General features: G+C 42.3%; 1 protein-coding gene and 2 long non-coding RNA genes across 3 annotated transcripts in view; 1 reads left to right on the top strand and 2 right to left on the bottom strand.

The window, feature by feature from the left end:
• The window catches only part of LOC309846545, a 762,900-nt gene that overhangs the window by 151,264 nt on the left and 592,299 nt on the right, over nucleotides 1–19,337 (bottom strand). The gene's annotated exons all lie outside the window — the stretch shown is intronic.
• Nucleotides 1–19,337, top strand: part of LOC309846906 — a 46,798-nt gene that overhangs the window by 22,908 nt on the left and 4,553 nt on the right. The gene's annotated exons all lie outside the window — the stretch shown is intronic.
• Nucleotides 8,392–18,575, bottom strand: LOC309846902 (olfactory receptor 1L6-like). The gene is made up of 2 exons (XM_082696530.1): nucleotides 18,092–18,575; nucleotides 8,392–9,694 (listed from the first exon to the last, which is right to left on the bottom strand). Exon 2 carries the CDS (start codon nucleotides 9,602–9,604, stop codon nucleotides 8,672–8,674), a length of 933 nt encoding a protein of 310 aa, XP_082552656.1. The 5' UTR covers nucleotides 9,605–9,694; nucleotides 18,092–18,575; the 3' UTR covers nucleotides 8,392–8,671.

Here is a 19,337-nt window from a genome sequence, read left to right as displayed (position 1 = left end):
ATTCATCACCATCTACCAAAATTTCCCATTCCAATTTTCAGGAAATTATTTTTTCACAAGAAATACCCTGACTTTAATGTGAAAGACAAGGCTGTAAATTTGATTTGCATTGTTTTGTTTGTTTGTTTATATTTGTGTGTGTTTCTTTTTATTTAAATTTCATTAATCAACATATGGTGCAATATTGGTTTCTGAAGTAGACTTTAGTGACTCATCACTTACATACAATAGCCAGTGCTCTTGACAAGTGCTCTCTTTAATCCCTATCACCCATCCAGCCTGTTGATTTGCACTGTAATTCAGTCACCTACTGGGTAAGATTCTGGGTTTGCTTTTTATTAATCTTGATCCTGTGACAGTAGAAACAATGGATTTTTTTTTCAGGGAAATCATCAGATATTTTAGCTTTCTACTTATGTCTTGAGCTTGAAATATAAAATGTTGAGCTTGTCATATTCTTTCTCAAAATTCTTTGCCATATTCTGAAACAGGTGGTCCACTCACTCTTTTTATACTCTTTCTTTCTATTATAACATTCTATTGCTAAGGCTGCTTGGCCTCCCAAATGATTTTAACAATGTCACTAACGGATTCCCTGAGTAAACTGTGTCCCATTTTCCACTAGCAAGGAGGTCATTACTAGCTTCAAATCCAAATAGATTGGAGAACCAATTCCAGATTCTTTTATTTAAGTTTCTGTTTCTTTGGAGCCATCTTTGGTACTAAAAATCCCATCAACCCATTAGGAAAATATGCTACTCAATGTTCCTGATATAAGAAATAATATAGAATTCGGGGCTTACAGAATTGTTGAAAAAATGAGAGGAAAATAGGTCAGAGAAGCTTTTGCCAGAAGTAAAAGAAACTGGCACTGAAGATCATGGCCAGAAGCACCTGTTAAAAGTAAACTGAGACCTATGAGTGAAATCATATGGTATTTGTTTTTTCTGACCGACTTATTTCACTTAGCATTATACTGTTTAGCTCCATCCATGTCATTACAAATGACAAGATTTCATTCTTCATGATGGCTGAGTAATATTCCATTGTGCGCACACACGCCTGTGTGTGTGTGTGTGTGTGTGTGTAAACCACGGTTTCTTTATCCATTTTTATCCATTCATCAGTTGATGGACATTTGGGCTGTTTCTATAATTTGACTGTTATAGATAATGCTGCTATAAATATCAGGGTGTATGTATCCCTTTGCATTAGTATTTTCATACTCTTTGGATAAATAGCTAGGAGTACAATTGCTGTATCATAGGATTCTTCTCTTTTTAGCTTTTTGAGGAATCTATGTACTGAATTCCAGAGTGGCTTAACCTGTGTTATTAACTGGAATTTAAATAAAAACTTAAAAAAATAAAAATAGATGGACACATTAAAATTGTAAATTTATTTGAGCAAAAATCCATTCAAATTTAGGCAGCATACCATCTAGGAGCTAGAAAGCAGCTCTGAGGAGAGATGAAAGACTTTTACAAGCAGAAGGGAATGGGAGCCAGGAAGTTATACTAGACAAAAGGGTAAAACTCATGTTACATTATGTGTCAATTGTATTTCAAAAAAGGAATGAAAAGAAGAAAAAAAGTGGGTCGGTTATTGCAAAGGCTTTCCTTTAGGGGATGATAGGGGTCTTTCTGTTGTATTACCTAATTATGCTGATCAGGTGATTCCTGGTTGGTGTAAGATTCCATTTCTGGGAAAGCCAAAATTGTAATTAAGTTAAACCCCAATTTGGTGACAACGCTTAGAATAAATGACTCCACGTTGGGCCTGTTGTTTTGCTTTTGACATTCCAAAGCAGATGGTTCTCAAAGGCTTGTCTGGAAGATGCCTTAACTTTTGAGAATCTCTGATAAGTTCTCACCGAGTGTCTTCATCTGCATGTGCAAGGCAGGTGGTTTTATGACTTTGTTCAGGAACTATTATAAATTCTTAGTGTGTCCAAACATTTAGCTGCATCTGTCTCCAGGGAATAGTGTCTTCCACTTCACTGCTGTGTTCCAAATATCATACAAGCTCCTTTATTGGCAAACTTTATCCCAGAACATAGAGAGGAAGGAATTCTGGGAAATGTAGTTCCAACGTGGTGGTGAAGTTGCTAACACTCAATCCAACACACTATGTAAATGAATGAAATGGTTGAAATTAAAATAACAGGAAGTTTTATTACTACACAAAGTCAGTAGGATACAATAATTTGCTGTAAAATATATATCACTTCTTTATTTCATGGAAATAAATTTTTATGACAGTGATATGTATTTCAGTATTTCATTTTCTTCAGAAATGGTCACTCAGTTTGACATTCTTGTAACATTGAAGATCTTTAGTGGATTAAAGTACTGTATAAAATTTTGAAATGGGACAAGATGGCAGGGAAGTAGGAGGAGACACCTTTTCAACCTCTACCCTAAAGTGAGCTGATTACCTACCAAAGAAATCCGATCACCCAAGAAATCAGACTGAGGTCAGAATTTTACACATTTGGATCACCACAGGGGCAGAAGACACCAGTGGGCAGGTAAAACGGAGTGGGAACGTCGGACTGATATCAGAAGATACACAAAAAGGGGAGGGAGCCACCAGAGGCGACCGTTTGGAAAGTAATACCCCTAATACAGAGTGCCCTGCATCTGGGGACCAGCATTGTCGGGAGCCGGTACAGGAGGCCTACTCTAAGAGCCGTAAGGGACTGAATATGATTGGCTGTTCATTTAGGTCCACTCTTGCGGGAGGTGCATGAGCACTGCATTGTGATTGGGTAACACTGCCTGTATAAAAACGCATGCGCCGAGGGTAAAGAGGGGAGAAGAAAAAAAGCGATTAAAGAAGGTTCGCCGCTACGTGAGTCTCCGAGTCGTTCTTGCGGGCCAAGAGCGACAAGTGGTGCTGAGACCCGGGAATCTCATCGTGAGAGACGCACGGAGTCGGCGACGATCAGGTAAAGAGTGCACCTATTTCTGTCTAGTGACAGGGAAAGTTCCTCAAGTCGAGGACGAGCGTAGAAAGCTTTCCCAGATGGGAAACAAGATGGCTGCAAAGTTCCTAGGATAAGGACGAGAGTAAAGCTTTCCGGTATGGGAAACGAGATGGCTGCAAAGTTCCTAGGATAAGGACGAGAGTAAAGCTTTCCGGGATGGGAAACGAGATGGCCAAAGCAATTGGTACTCTTTTAAAAAATAAAACAGCTCGTTTGTTTTTGAGAGAAGTGGGACAAACGGCTCCCTGGTTTTTGGAAAGGAGCAGAGGAGAGAAATCGCCCCAAAGCCAAAAGGTGAGCAAGATGCAAAAGGAGCTTGCAAAAAAGGAGGAAGAGCTAAAAAAGGCTATGGCGCAGCTCAAAATGCAGGGGGAAGTTATGGCGCAGCTGAAATTAAAAGCGGAAGAAGGAGCTATGGCGCAGTTACAAACAAAGACGGAAGTGGTAGATAACTTAGATCCTATGCCCATGCGCCCAGCCCCAACAGCGCCACCTTACGAGGGGCCTCCTCCGTATAAACCTTGCTGCACCAAGGCCTGCTATTGTGCGAGCTGCACCGCACGAATGGCTGCCATAGTAGCCTCTCAGGAGTTTGGGTGGGAACAGGATTCTCATTCAGTCCTAAAATCCCCACTTACTCTAACTCCACCTTTTTGGGCTATAATTATACCTACCAAGACCCGGCGCAAGGCGCGTCAGCTCACCTTCTAGATAGGTGGCTGCTCTGCAACGCTGCACAGGCATGTACAGGCTTGGAAAGCCTTCACTTTATTAATGGGTCTACATGGCGTAACTGTACGTACAACTATCACGTAGGCTCTCGATTTGAAACAAATGTTACTTGCAATTGCACCTCAGCTAAGCACATAAGTTATTCACCAACGCCCGTCTGTGTTAGAGCTCCCTTTCTCTTCATAGTTTTTAATGCTTCTACTATTAACAAGTCATCTAGTCTCTCTTGTGAGTCCCAGAATTGTCTGCTATCAGAATTTTGGAACGCCACGGTGGGAGACTCGGCAGTAATAGCCAAGATACCAACGTATATCCCGATGCCAGTACAGGTGAACCCCGACAACCTGCCGGTGCTGCTTCGACATAAACGAGACTTTGGAATAACAGCAGCCATTATTGCAGCTATCGCAGCATCCGCCGCCGCTGCTACTGCTGCCGCGGTAGCGTTGACAACCTCGGTACAGACAACAGCCGCCATGCTCAACAACGTCACAGGAATGGTCGCTGAAGCATTGGCTACGCAAGAACAAATTAACGGACATTTGCATGCTGGGATCCTTATTGTAAATCAAAGGGTTGATCTTGTACAGGAACAACTTGATATCCTAGAGTCAATTGTGTCAATAGGATGCATACATAATATGGCCGGACTTTGTATCACCCCTATAGCTCATAACAACTTATCCTTAGCAGGTAACCTCTCTAGACAGTTAGGAAATATGCTTAATGGTACCTGGAACCGTCAATTTCAAAATTTAACTAGGCAATTACGAGCTCAAATTATATCCATAAATTCTACCAAAGTAACTATTGCACCTGTTAGTGAGTGGAAAAAAAATGTTACAGCAATCTGTTTCGTTCCTCAAACAGTGGGCCGGACTTGGTGCCATGGCTGTTCTCTTAATCACAGCTAACGTACTAATGTTACGTTGGGTGTGTGGCCGTGTCCGTCGCAATCAACGACAATAACACCTTATGGTTCAAGCCATGATGGCTCCTGAAGCTGGTACCTCCCCCCCAGATATGGCTAAGTATGCTAGATCGGTAGTCAAAGACGGGTAAGACTGATCCCACACCATAGCAACCTAAGACAGGGGCTCTTCAACCAGGGAGAGTACCCGATGACGGGTAAGCATGTGAGCTGAGGATTGGCAACCTAAGACAGGCACGATCTCAGCCATTATAAATAAATAGAAAAGGGGGAGATGTCGGGAGCCGGTACAGGAGGCCTACTCTCAGAGCCATAAGGGACTGAATATGATTGGCTGTTCATTTAGGTCCACTCTTGCGGGAGGTGCATGAGCACTGCATTGTGATTGGGTAACACTGCCTGTATAAAAACGCATGCACCGAGGGTAAAGAGGGAAGAAGAAAAAAAGCGATTAAAGAAGGTTCGCCGCTACGTGAGTCTCCGAGTCATTCTTGCGGGCCGAGAGCGACACAGCATTAACTTGGAGACTGGTTGAAAGCACTCAAAAAGAGCAAAGGATCGCAGGGTGGGGGTGGGTGGGGAAATTGTGAGAATCAGGATGGCTAGGGACAGGGGCTTAAATCCCGAGACCCAGGACAGCCTCCCCTGGCACTGAGCCAGAGAGAGTGCAGTGGAGAAACCAGGTCTTGGTCCCTGAGCCGCCAGTGCACTGAGAACACATGGGGTCTGGCTCCTGTGAGGGGCTGGGAGCCTCGCCAGACGGCAGAATGCCGAGCTGTGCTACAGATCCTCACCCTCCCGAGAGAGGTGCACGAAGGCCCACGCTGGTGCTCTTGGACCTGCGCCCTGCTCTCAGAGTCTGAGATGCTCGAGCGACCCACAGCCTCCCCTGAGAGAGATGCGTGCAAGTCCGGCGCTTTTAGACCCAGAAAGACCAGGCACTCCCAGCCCGGACCAGTGGGAAAATCTCAGTGTGCAATCACTGCTTGGAACTTGGAACCTCTCTGGCGGTCTGGAGCTGCCCAGACAGCTGCCGCTGCTTTGGTTTTGGGTACAAGCAGAAGGTCCTGCACCCCCAGTGACTGCAACTCAGAACCTGATCTGCCAGCGACCAAGGGGGAATTTATATGGATTCTGCAACACCCACAGGGGACCAGACTGAGGCTTCTCTCTGAGAGGGAGGTCCAGGTGCAGTTTGCTTTCCTCTAAACCTACAAAAACCATCAAAAGCGGTCAAGGTGAGAGGAAAAAAAAAAAGTGAACAAACATAAAAACCTCCAGATAACAAAAGCCTGAAAAAAACCGGTTTCCTCAGAGCCCACCCCCTTTAGGGGGGACGGGAGGACTTACGTCAGGGAACATCATTGACTGAAAACACACGTGGCAGTCCCCTCCCCCAGAAAACCAACCAGGAAAGAAAAAGAAAAAGAAAAAAGAAAAAAGACTACAAGAGAACAACCGGCACTACTTCATAGGACAACTTTTATTTTTAACTCGTTCCCACTATTCTGGTTCATTTTTAAAATATAGACAATTTTTTAACATATTTGCCATCACAGTGAGATGTCCAGTACATAAATTCCATTATAACCTTCTAACCTGAACTTTTTGATACATACACCTGTGTTTTCCTTTTGCATTTCTATTTTTTTAAATTTATTTTTTATTTATTATCAGCATAACAGTATTCATTATTTTTGCACCACACCCAATGCTCCCTGCAATCCGTGCCCTCTATAATACCCACCACCTGGTACCCCAACCTCCCACCCTCCGCCCCTTCAAAACCCTCAGATTGTTTTTCAGAGTCCATAGTCTCTCATGGTTCACCTCCCCTTCCAATTTACCCTAACTCCCTTCTCCTCTCTATCTCCCCATGTCCTCCATGCTATTTGTTATGCTCCACAAATAAGTGAAACCATATAATAATTGACTCTCTCTGCTTGACTTATTTTACTCAGCATAATCTTTTCCAGTCCCGTCCATGTTGCTACAAAAGTTGGGTATTCATCCTTTCTGATGGAGGCATAATACTCCATAGTGTATATGGACCACATCTTCCTTATCCATTCGTCCATTGAAGGGCATCTTGGTTCTTTCCACAGTTTGGCGACCGTGGCCATTGCTGCTATAAACATTGGGGTACAGATGGCCCTTCTTTTCATGACATCTGTATCTTTGGGGTAAATACCCAGGAGTGCAATGGCAGGGTCATAGGGAAGCTCTATTTTTAATTTCCTGAGGAATCTCCACACTGTTCTCCAAAGTGGTTGCACCAACTTGCATTCCCACCAACAGTGTAAGAGGGTACCCCTTTCTCCACATCCTCTCCAACACATGTTGTTTCCTCTTTTGCTAATTTTGGCCATTCTAACTGGTGTAAGGTGGTATCTCAATGTGGTTTTAATTTGAATCTCCCTGATGGCTAGTGATGATGAACATTTTTTCATGTGTCTGATAGCCATTTGTATGTCTTGATTGGAGAAGTGTCTGTTTATATCTTCTGCCCATTTTTTGATATGACTATCTGTTTTGTGTGTTGAGTTAAAGTCCTTCGATACTATCTGCTCATCAGCTCACTTTCAGAAGGGTGGTGAGATAGTTTATGGAAGTGCCTCTGATTCTGGCAGAGACAGTCCTCCAGCTGTCATTGAGACGCTTAGGACTAACCTGGGGGACAGATCTGTAACACTTTCACCACACCTATTTCATGGTCTCTTTTTTCAGAAAAGTATTTTATTTATTTGAGAGAGAGATCATGTAAGAGCACATGCAGGCAGAAGGAAAGGGAGAAGCAGACTGCCCGCTGAGCATGGAGCCCAGTGTGGGACTCCATCCTGGGACTCTCAGATCATGACCTGAGCTGAAGGCAGGTGCTTAACCAACTGAGCCACCCAGGCCCCCCTCATTGTCTCTCATTATTTAGAATTCCCTTTAGTGTGAACTTCAGGGAGATCATTTGTTGACAATCAGTTGTGGTTCCAAGTGGTAGGAGTCATATCTAGACTACAGTGTTTAGATGTTAGTGCAAAATCTTCAAGAGGTTTCCACAGCTTCTGAGAGAGTGATGATTAATGTTTACAATGTGTCTGCTCCATCAGCTTTGGTCTCTGAGTGTTTAAAATGAGCTGCACTCTATGCTTTTCAATGATGAACATACAGTGTCAATATGATAAATCTTTGGTTTCAGGTCCAACGATTTTGATGTTGTTTGTTTCCTCAATACAACCTAGCTTTTCCTGACTGTCACACATTCCTTTTTCCTAGGCTCAAAAGGGCATTTCAGTGAGGCACATGCCCATGTGGACAAAGACAGAATTAAGAGGGAAGGGAAAGGACTCAAGTGCTGAGAATTCACAATTTGGTGTTGGCGGGGGAGTGGGGACATTACATCTGCTTTGAAGATTCTCCATCTTTCCAGCCTTATGCTCTCTGTTCTCAAACTGAACAAGCCTCCCAAGGCCTTCCCACTGTCCCTCAAACATATCCCAATGTTTATTCCTTCTTCCTCTTTGTGTAGGTCCCACTGTTTGGAATACTCTGCTCATTTCCTGCTGTATTGAACTTTTGTCTGTCAAAATCAATCTATCCCTAAGGACAATCTTAGGTCATTATTCCAACAAGGTCTTTCCCAATTCTCTACCAAATTCATGTAGCTTTTTCTCAAAACCAACAGGGCTTTGTACTTTCTTGAGTACTAGCCAAAATCTAGCCCATAGAAGAGGTATTTGGAGATAGCTTTGTTCCACTTCAAAATAGCTTTATTTATATACATGACAGAAACAGCGTTCCTGAAATGTGGATTCCTAGCAGTACTTGGTCTGGGATTGCACATGTAACTGGTCAAGGTCATTGATAGAACAAAGTGCCCTAGCTTCTAGGTCAGGGTTCTTACTGTTTTTCAACACTACCTGCTATGACCTGTTTGGGTCCCATGGGAAACATGAGTAGGAGGGAAAGATAGTGTGATTATCTCTTAGGTCATCTCGCAATTAACATGTTCCATCTATTTGTCCTTTTTACAAGTGAATTCTGTCCCTTAATTTCCTCAAACCCCTCTTCATATCTTTGTTCCTCAGGCTATAGATAAAGGGGTTCAGCATGGGTGTCACTACTGTGTACATGACTGTGGCTACCCGGTCCTTCACCACTGAGTACATGGACAGGGGCCTAAAGTAGACGTAGATGATACTCCCATAGAACAAGGCCACGACAGTGAGGTGGGAGCCACAGGTGGAGAAGGCCTTCCACTTGCCAGCCGCAGAGGGAATTCTGAGCACAGTGATGATGATTCGCAGGTAGGAGAAGAGGATGCACAGGAAGGGGGTAGCAACGACAGCCAGGGTCTCGGTCATGACCGCTATCTGACTTGAGGATGTGTCAGAGCAGGATAGCTTTAGCACAGGCTGGGTATCACAAAAGAAGTGCTTGATGACATGGGAGGCACAGAAGGACAGGCGGGACACGAGTAGAATCCAGAGTAGGGCGTGCAGGAGGGAGATGGTGCAAGAAGCCAGCAGCATGAGGTGGCAACGCCGTGGGTTCATGACCACATCATAATGGAAGGGGTTGCAGATGGCTACCAGCCGGTCTATGGCCATAGAGGCCAACAGGTAGCTGTCAGTGTTCCCACAGGCCACAAAGAAGTACATCTGGACCAGGCAACCCACGAAGGAGATAGCCTTGGTCTCTGATAGTAAATTTGCCAACATCTTGGGCATAATGGCTGTTGTGAAACAGATATCCATGAAGGACAGGTTGCTGAGGAAAAAGTACATAGGGGTATGGAGTCGGGAGTCAGAATGTATGGCCAGAATGATGAGTATGTTGCCCATGACAGTGACGAGGTACATAATGAAGAAGATGGCAAAGAGTGGTTTCTGTAGCTGAGGGTTGGAAGAGATGCCCAGGAGGATAAAGCCTGAGTCGCTGCTGTAGTTCTTTGTCTCCATGTCTGTGCCTTTGTGGACAGGGTGTGGAGAAGCAGTTGGAGAGATGTGAAGTGAGATTTCATCAAGTCACCTTCCTCCCTGATCTCCAGCCTATGAAAAAAATACCCCTGCTTCGTTAGAATTTTAAAGAGCATTTACTTTAAGAAACGACTGGGAAGACAGAATAAAATCCAACGTGGAAAAAATAAAGAAAATTCTAATCTGTTTTCTCAATAAGAAGCTAAAGGTTTATCCCAAGTGTCTTAGGAACTTCTCCATAGCCTGATATGTGCGAGTTCTCTCAATTTTCTTTTTAAATATTCTTCTTAGGTTGTTTCTTGACCAGATGCTTATTCTCTTTTTTCCCCGCCCTCCATGTTCCAGGGAAGAAGCTATTGGGTTTTGCCTGGAGTCAGGATACTTTCATTGAAGGTGTATCCATGAATTGTGTCCTCTTCCAAGGATTCTGTCCTACTCTTTAGAGCAGAGGTGGTGGCTGTGGTAATGGGCATAGGATAAAAGTGAGCATCAGTGACATCGGTGCTCCTTGGTATCCACAGAAATTAGATGAGCTTTGCCTAAGTCTTCATAGCATAACCTGCTTCATGCTTCATGTTTATTTAAGCAATTTCTTTTTTTTTTTTTTTTTTTTTTTTTTTTTGCTAAAATGCTCTGGATACAGACGGCTTTGCTTCAGGGCTGCCAGTCAAAATAGGAATACTTCCGTGAAGAGCCTACATTACTGTGTTTAATTTTGAAAGTATATATTTTTCTGATTAAACAACTATGAGATCCTCATTCTCAACATTCAAGTATCATTGGAATAGAAAGCTTTCAACACAAGACCCTTCCTTACCAATATCATGGATAAGAAACACACATTAAAAGTTATGATCTGTGCCCAATTGCATGGAGCACTGGGTGTGGTGCAAAAATAATGAATACTGTTATGCTGAAAATAAAAAATAAATTTAAAAAAAAGAATTCTAAAACAAGAAAAAAAAAGTACACGGTCTTTAAAGCTCAAGATAATAGAGCCACAGAATGTTTTAGAATCAATTTACTCATTATTTTATTCAATAATTATTTTGTGCCTACTATGTGCAAGTTACTGTCTATAGTTTGGTACATGCTCAAATCCTATGCATGTATGTTTCACATTCACTTTTAAAATAAACTTACATTTGTTTTGCAAAAAAAAATTTTATGGTCATTTTGGGAGGTGTTAGAGGTCTTAACTAACCCTACTGTGGTATCGTTTACGAATTTGTTTGTGTATCAAGTCCTCATGTTGTACACCTTAAACTTACACAATATTACCTGTCCATTACACCTCAGTAAAGCTGGAGAGAGAAGTCAGTTTTCTCAATTAATAACATCCAGTGTGACTGTAATGTACCCAAGGGGATTTTTTAATGGGAGTTGACAAGGTCATTGTAAAACTCATCTAGAAGAGGAAATGGCTACAGAAAGACAAGATAATTTTTTAAAAAATTAGAATAACAGCAGAGAATTTTTCTAACCAAAACTCAAAGCATGTAATGATGAAACACAGTAAGATAATGTTACACACAGAGAAAAACAGAAGAGGGGTCAACTTTAAGTACTCTATGTACTTGTACTTGGATATGTATATAGATCTTGAACTATGTGCTACTTCAATAATATGTTTATTTCATAATGATGAAAAATGGATGATATACTATATAAGATACTTGATATTATGGTAATTGTATCTTTGAAAGAGAAGGCTAGATTTCTACCTAACACTCATAGAAATAAATCCCATATGAATGAACAAACTAAAAGGAAAAATATCCAAACTGTAAAGTAAGTATTAGCCAAAAAGCAATATATATTTAGTGGTCTTAGAACAGGGATAGCATTCCAATGAAGAAAAAATGTAGAGGCTTAATGACAAAATACTGTGCTCAAAAATGTGAAAATTATACCAAAAGGGATAATATGTAAAGCTAAACTTTACAGTGATCACTCAAAAAAAAAAAAAATCTTCAACACATTTGCCAAAACCATAGAGAAAATGTCCAGCTTCTTTAGTAACCAGAAAACACACATTTGACTGAAATACAATTTTCACCCTTTGGATGGTCAGTGCAGTTTCTTTTACAACATACATTTAGAGAAAGAGCCTGACATGTACCAATAAAGAGAGGGTAATCACTATACCCTTTCTGGTAATCTTTATCAGAATTGAATACACATTTATTTATTGAATAATTACCCTCACAGAAATCTACTCTGTAGAGAGAGTAGTACATGTGTAGCACAAAGATGTGTACACTTTTTTTCTTAGCATTGTTTTAATGCCAAACAAAACAATATAAACAAAAAAACACTCCCCAGAGAAACATCCTAAGTACCCAAAACAGATGAATTATTAGAGCAATTTATAGTGCATTCTCTTTACTCAAAGAGTAAATAATATAAAGAAATAATATGGCTCATGTCAGCCAACATTTATTAGTATATGTCATGTGGTGCTTGGCATGTCTTTTTTCTTTCTTTTTTAAAAATTTAAAGTCAGTTGACATATAGTACATCATTAGCTTCAGATGTTGTGTTTAGCAACTCATCAGCTGCCTATGTGTTTATCATACCATGTGCCTTATGTTACACACAAACACACTTAAGCATGTATTTTTTCATTTTATTTTCTCTAAAACCTAAGAGATAGGCATTATTATTATCCCTATTTAACAGATAAAAAATAGAATTGAACAAAGTTAAGTGACCAGATCCCATAGTTAGTAAGTGGTAGAGCAGGAATTCTTCTCTTTTCTTCTAATTTATTTTATTTATTTTTGAAAGAGAGAGAGTACAGGCACATGCTGACACAGGTGAGGGTCCAGAGGAAGAGATGCCCAGGAGGATAAAGAGAGAATCTCACGCATATACTCCCTGGCTGATGTCAGGCTTGATCCCGACCTTGACATCATGACCTGAGCTGAAATCAAGGATCAGATGCCTAACCAGCTGAGCCACCAGGTGCCCCACAAAGCTGGCATTTTAATTCAGGCAATCTGATGGCAGAGGAGAAGCCATTTATTGTTAAGCTATATTACCAAGGTTACACTACTGTCCATGATAATTTGTTAAAAGCAGGTTGAGGAATGATATATATATAGAATAATCCCTTTTTTGTGAAGCAAAATTCTTTCTTTATGTGTTGTGTTTGTCATGGCTTGTGTGTTTACTTATGTGTGGCTTCCTTCTGAAGTGAGATTGAAGGCATGCAGTGAGGAGTTCCTTCCATGTTTCACTTTTTATTTTATTGTTCATATTTGAAAATATTGGACATCTATTTCTTTATATTAATTGTACATCCAAAACTGAAAGTTCCCTATACTTCCAGTTTTCAGAGAGCTAGAGTTGTGTGCATATTTCAAAGTTTTTTTTCCTCTGCATAGATCTAGGCAAATGCTATATACAATAATGTGGTCCGTGTGTCCATGATGCTTTTTTCCCCACAGTTGGTGTTACAGAGGATATTTGTGTGTGTGTGTGTGTGTGTGTGTGTGTGTGTGTGTGTGTGTTGCACTCATGAGACAGTTTTCTCTGGTATCAAATGCATCCTGAGATGTGGAAGGCTGAGTTGGAGTGTATGAACTTTGAATGTTTTAATAAACACTCCCAATCTAAGACACATACACCTTTCATCCCACTGTTGGGCAGGGTATTCATTTGACTCTCTGGACTTTTTCTCCATCTCCTTCACCATGTCTTTCAGCCTCACTGCTAGGACGTCGTTTTCCCTGCTAGTGAATGGCCCATGATCCTCTTTGGGCTTGCACCTGGAATTCTCCAGATCTAGGCAGTATTTCTCAGGAGCAGTAGTTACCCCCATCCCACTGAGCTGATAAAATTGTGTATTTCCTTATGCCTTGGGCAAGTCACTGTCTCCCTAGAGCTGTCAGTAAGATGTGCTGGTTCTACTTTCTGTCCTGCTACTCCTGTCATCTGGACACTCTAATGCCCCTTAATATACACATATACCTGTGATACCATCACATTAAGTTGCATTAAATATGAGCAGTTTTTTTGTTTATCAATTATACCTTAATAAGGGTATAGAAAAAAGAAGGAGAAGGGGAAGGGAAGGGATAGAGGGAGGGAGTGAAGGGGGAAGAAATGGGAGAGGGGAGAGGGAGGAAGAACAGGAGGCTAAGAAGGAGAGGAAAAAGAAAAGGCACCACAGCCTGTTATCTCTACAGACTTACCCACACGGGTAATGATAAGAGGACTCTGCCCATTTGGTGGTCCCTAAATACTTTAAAAAGCAGAGCTGAAAAGAATTCAGTGGCAGGGGTGGGTGGGAGGTTGGGGGAACCAGGTGGTGGGTATTGGTTAGGGCACGGATTGCATGGAGCACTGGGTGTGGTGCAAAAATAATGAATACTGTTATGCTGAAAATAAATAAAAAGTAAATTTAAAAAATCCTAGAGAAGAACATAGGCAGTAACCTCTTCAACATTGGCCACTGCAATTCCTTTCGAGACATGTCTCCAAAGGCAAAGGAAACAAAAGTGAAGATGAACTTTTGGGTTTTTATCAAGATCAAAAAGCTTCTGTACAGCAAAGGAAACAGTCAAAAAAACAAAGAGGCAACCCACGGAATGGGAAAAGATATTTGCAAATGCCACTGCAGACAAAGGGTTGATAGCCAAGACCTAGAAGGAACTTGTCAAACTCAACACCCCAAAATCAAATAATCAAATCAAAAAATGGGCAGAAGAAATGAACAGACACTTCTCCAGAGAAGACATACAAATGGATAACAGGCACATGAAAAAATGTTCATCATCATGAGCCATCAGGGAAATTCAAATCAAAACTACATTGAGATACTGCCTTACACCAGTTAGAATGGCAAAAATTGAAAAGGGAAGAAACAGCAAATGTTGGAGAGGATGTGGAGAAAGGAAAACCTCTTACACTGTCAGTGGGAATGCAAGTTGGTGCAGCCACTTTGGAAAACAGTGTGGACGTTCCTCAAAAAATTAAAAATAGAGATATCCTATGACCTGGAAATTGCACTTCTTGGTATTTACCCCAAAGATACAGATGTAGTGAAAAGAAGGGCAACATGCTTCCCAGTGTCCATAGCAGCAATGTCCACAATAGCCAAACTGTGGAAGGAACTGAGGTGTCCTTCAACAGATGAATAGATAAAGAAGATGTGGTCCATATACATAATGGCATATTACTCAGCCATCAGAAAGGATGAATCCCCAGCTTTTGCATCAACATAGATGGGATTGGAGGAGATTGTGCTGAGTGAAATAAGTCAAGCAGAGAAAGTCACTTATCATATGGTTTCACTTACTTGTGGAACATAAGGAGTATCATGGAGGACATTAAGAGAAGGAAGGGAAAAATGAAGGGAGGGAATTGGAGGGGGAGATGAACCATGAGAGACTATGACTGTGACTCTGAGGGTTTTAGAGGAGAAGGAGGTGGAGGGATGGTTTGGCCCAGTGATGGGTATTAAGGAGGGCATGTATTGCATGGAGCACTGGGTATTATATGTAAAAAATGAATCTTGAAACACTACATCAAAAACTAATGATGTACTGTATTGTTACTAACATATCATAATAAAACATAATAATTAAAAAAAAAAGAATTCAGTGATTCTGACTGCTGTTGAGAAGTTGGTTGAGAAGTCTCTGTGTCTCAAGGATGAGAACTCCACTTACTTGCAATACTTGTTTGCTGCCCCCAGGGGGACCGTTGGTAGGAGATAACTTGAGGTGTCTAGTGCAAGATACTTAGACATCCTGCCTATCGTGAGATTTTGATATGAAAATGCAGTGTTAACAAATGATTCTAGTAGGGTGCCTGGGTGGCTCAGTGGGTTAAGCAGCTGCCTTCGGCTCAGGTCATGATCTCAGGGTCCTGGGATCGAGCCCCGCATCGGGCTCTCTGCTCAGCAGAAAGCCTGCTTCCCTCTCTCTCTCTCTGCTGCCTCTCTGCCTACTTGTGATCTCTCTCTCTGTCAAATAAATAAATAAAATATTAAAAAAAAAAACAAATGATTCTAGTAGAATTAGGAAATGAAGTGCCTGTGCCTCCTTAAAAATTTACCCTTTAAAACTTTTTTTATAAAGGGGTGTGTGTGCGTGGGTGGTTCTGTCAGTTGAGCCTCTGACTCTTGGTTTTGGTTCAGGTCATGATCTCAGGGTGGTGAGATCAATCCCCGCATCGAGCTCTGTGCTTTGTGCGGAGTCTGCTTGAGATTCTCTCTCCCCTTTCCTCTACATGCCCCCCCCAATAAATAAATAAATCTTAAAAAAAAATAGTTTAGCCTCCCTATCCCATCAATGCCCCACCTAAGGGGAATGTAGGACGAGGCTTCCTCACAACTCTTGGGATGAATAGGAAGCACCATGGGTCTTGATTCACAGTCAATTTAAGAGTAAAAATGGAAGGTCTTTTCATTTCTTTCAAAAGCACAATTACCATAACGTCATTGGATTCCATGTCTTCTTAAGCTTGTGTTATTTACATACATTATTTCACCACCTTCTCACTGTGTAAATGAGATGATAGGTGCAAACACATTTTGACATGGTGTAGCACCATGTAAATGAAAGTTTTTATGGTTAGTAGTAAAACATATTATGTTCCCGCCCCCCCCCCCCAAAAAAAAAAGTTGAGTGGAAGAGTTAGGTGAAGCTTTCTACAGGTGTTAAGTATGATTGCTCATATAATAAGTCTGAGAATGACATTTAATTTAATTTATTTACTTTAGATTTATTTATGCTTGAGAGAGAGAGAGAGAATGAGGAGGGGCAGACTGGGAATCCTTGACTCCCCTGACTAAAAGCCAGTCGTGGGGCTCTCAGTTCATGAGCTGAGCTCAAACAAAAATTCTGTTGCTTAATGGACTGAGCCACCCAGACACCCCAAGAAATGACATTTTAATGATGGCGCTGATGCTCAGTTAGTGGTGAGAAGGACCAGGAGGGACTTAGGGTGTTTCTAAGACTTTTAAATTATGCTTTCCCACTTTTAAAGGCATTTACTCCTTTCCCTTTTAGATGGGAAATAAAAATTATTCCTCTGCTTCACAACTTCCTCTATTAGCATTCCCCACTTTGTGGGCATCTGTCGTCTCAGATTGGTATTCCCTCCATGCCTCCTCACCACTGATGCAGGGCCCTTCTCCTAGCTGCCAAGCCACATCAAATCTGGGGCTACAGACTTGGAGTACAGCTTTTCCTTCCTAAACAGGACATAAAAGTGCTTGGTGTGTAATGTGCTGGTGAAAGCTGCCCATCATCCACACTCCTGCTCCTGTGAATGAGCAAGCACAGCTGGGAAGTGACTTAACCAGAGAAGGTGCAGCTACGCTTTCTTGGGAAGGTTCTGGGCTTAGCACTTGTCCACTGACTCCTCACACTAGCACCATGTTGTTAGAAGCATTGCTTTCCTCTTTATAGAAAAAGGGACTGACGTTCAGAGAGCCACACAGCTAGTAAGTGGCATAGCTGAGACTGAAAGCCAGGTAGGTTCGATTTCAAATTGTGTTTTTTCCACACTAAACAATGCTATGACACCTGTCCCCCCAAAACATGCACGTGTGGTCGAGAATGATACTGGCATGTCCTCTCTAACAGAAGTCCTCTTACTTTCCAGTGTCTCATGCCTCCTGCTGACCCACTCCTCCTCCTCCCTCCACTGGGCCCACTCACTGGAATCTTTCAATTTCCTTCTTTCCTACTGCCCTTACTGCCTCCCACTCTATTGAAACCAAATGCTCCCCCCTCTTCCTTACCTTTAGAGAGGAATGGTTGCAGAGGACTGTGGACCTCAGTTCTGTCAGATTCTGAGAAAATAGCAACTCTCCTTTTTCAGCATCATTACCTGACTTAGAGTGTCTCCTGGGTCAGGTTTTTAGAACCCAGTCTCTCCCTTGACCACCTTCTTCCCACACTCAGCAGAAGGACAAACACATGCAGAGCACCTAGAGCAGATGCATCCTGCGTGGGGGTCCTGCAGAGCCCTTTCCAGGCATGGTCCTTGTCTGTTTAGTTCTGTGAAATTTCTCCTTTATGCCTAGTTTTCACTCCTGTATCAGATTAGAGCTTGACCCAGCCATTCCCAGCTGTAAAAGTGTAGCTTCCAAGGCAAAAGGACATTGGGAAGATGCCTTCTGGATTCTTTTTTGTGAATAATTGTCTTCTGATGGACCAGAAGTGCTGAAAGTGGGGAAGTGGGACTTTTGCTGAAACCCAGGCTGTTGTGACCCTCTGCTGAGCTGTCAGTGCCTCACCCACATGTCTCCTAGGGGAGGCACCCACTTCATCACAGCCTTACCTGGCCATCTTCTCAGTCAGGGTAGTGTCATAGCTATCAGTGAGATGGTGCTCGTATGTGCCAGACACTGCTTTACACACTTGACATACATAAACCATTTAGTTTTTACTAAAAACAGCCCTTTTCACAGATAAGGAAAGTGAGGCACAAGGAATTGAAGTGACTTACCTAAGTCCACACAGCTAGAAGGGGGTGGAGTCCAGCTTGAGAATGTGTGCTCTTGTCCCCTGCATTATGCTTTCTCGTTCACTAGTTTTCCTGCTGACCTAGTTTCTCAGAGGAGGTAAGTCTGAGGCTCTTGGTTTGTGTGATGTGGGCTGTGCCCCCTAAAAGCAGGGACTGGTGCCTTGCACAGAGTAGGTTCCCCAAAAATGTATGATATATGATCAAAAAGGGATGAGCGAGAGAGAGAGAGAGAGAGAGAGAGAGAGATATGAAATCTGTTGGCTTTTGAGATGGAGGAGAGAAGATAGGATTAGGAAAAGGGAGGAAGGTCATCTGAAGAGGTTGACACCCAGTGTCTGTTCCCAAATCCCTCCGCCTGCCTACCTGTGGGCCTGACAGTGGAGGATCATGCCGGGGGGTTGCCAGGGAGTTAAGATCAGGCTCTGAATCTCTGAGGGAGCAGGCCAGAGCAGGTGTAGATCTACTCTCAGAAAAGTGCTCTCTCTTCTTTTTATCTTACCGTGGGTGTTGATGATGGAAAGGGAGACCTAGGAGTCTGTCCTCTGTGAATGCCAGAGCCCTGGGGCATTGGCCCTGTGGTCTTCCCAGGAGAGAAGAACATTCCTGATGTCCTCACTGACTCTGTGTTCAGGAGCTTGTTGGGAACCTGGGCTTTAGAGGCGTAGCCCCATATCCTCGTGAAGGGAATTAGGCCATGCATCAATAGGGATGGAGGTTTTCATGCACCTGTATGGGAAGTATGTACATGAACATGTGAGTTCATGCACACATGCATGGGCTCCTATATGCATGTTTGTGCAGACTTATGTGTGCCTACCTGGAAGGAGAGGGGATGGCATCTAACATCTCCAAAGTTCTGTGTTTGCATGGGTGACTGTGTGTAGGTGCAGGTGTGGTGTTCTGGGGAAGGGATTAAGATGTGGGTTCTGGAGCCAGTTGGAGAGACTCAGATGCTGGCTCTGCCTTGTACAGGCTGTGTAGGTTTTACAACTTTAGATAGTTTTACTTGAATTCAGGTTAATTAATATACAGTGTAATATTAGTTTCAGGTGTACAAATAGCAATTCAATACTTCCATACAACACCCTGTGCTCACCACTACAAGTGCTCTCCTTAATCCCAATTGCCTATTTCCTCTACCCTCCCCTCTGCTAACCATCAGTTTCTTCTCTATAATACTGAAGTGTCTGTTTCTTGGTTTGCCTCTCTCTATTTTCCTTTGCTTGTT

This window comes from Mustela nivalis (assembly GCF_964662115.1).
Source record: "Mustela nivalis genome assembly, chromosome: 13".
In the NCBI taxonomy this organism is placed as follows: Eukaryota; Metazoa; Chordata; class Mammalia; order Carnivora; family Mustelidae; genus Mustela; species Mustela nivalis.
The sequence above is the reverse complement of the archived record's forward strand: the minus strand, read 5'-3'. Positions and strand labels throughout refer to the sequence as shown.

Coding starts and splice junctions, on each gene's coding strand:
- LOC309846902 (XM_082696530.1), bottom strand. CDS start 9,604: ATGGAGACAAAGAACTACAGCAGCGACTCAGGCTTTATCCTCCTGGGC.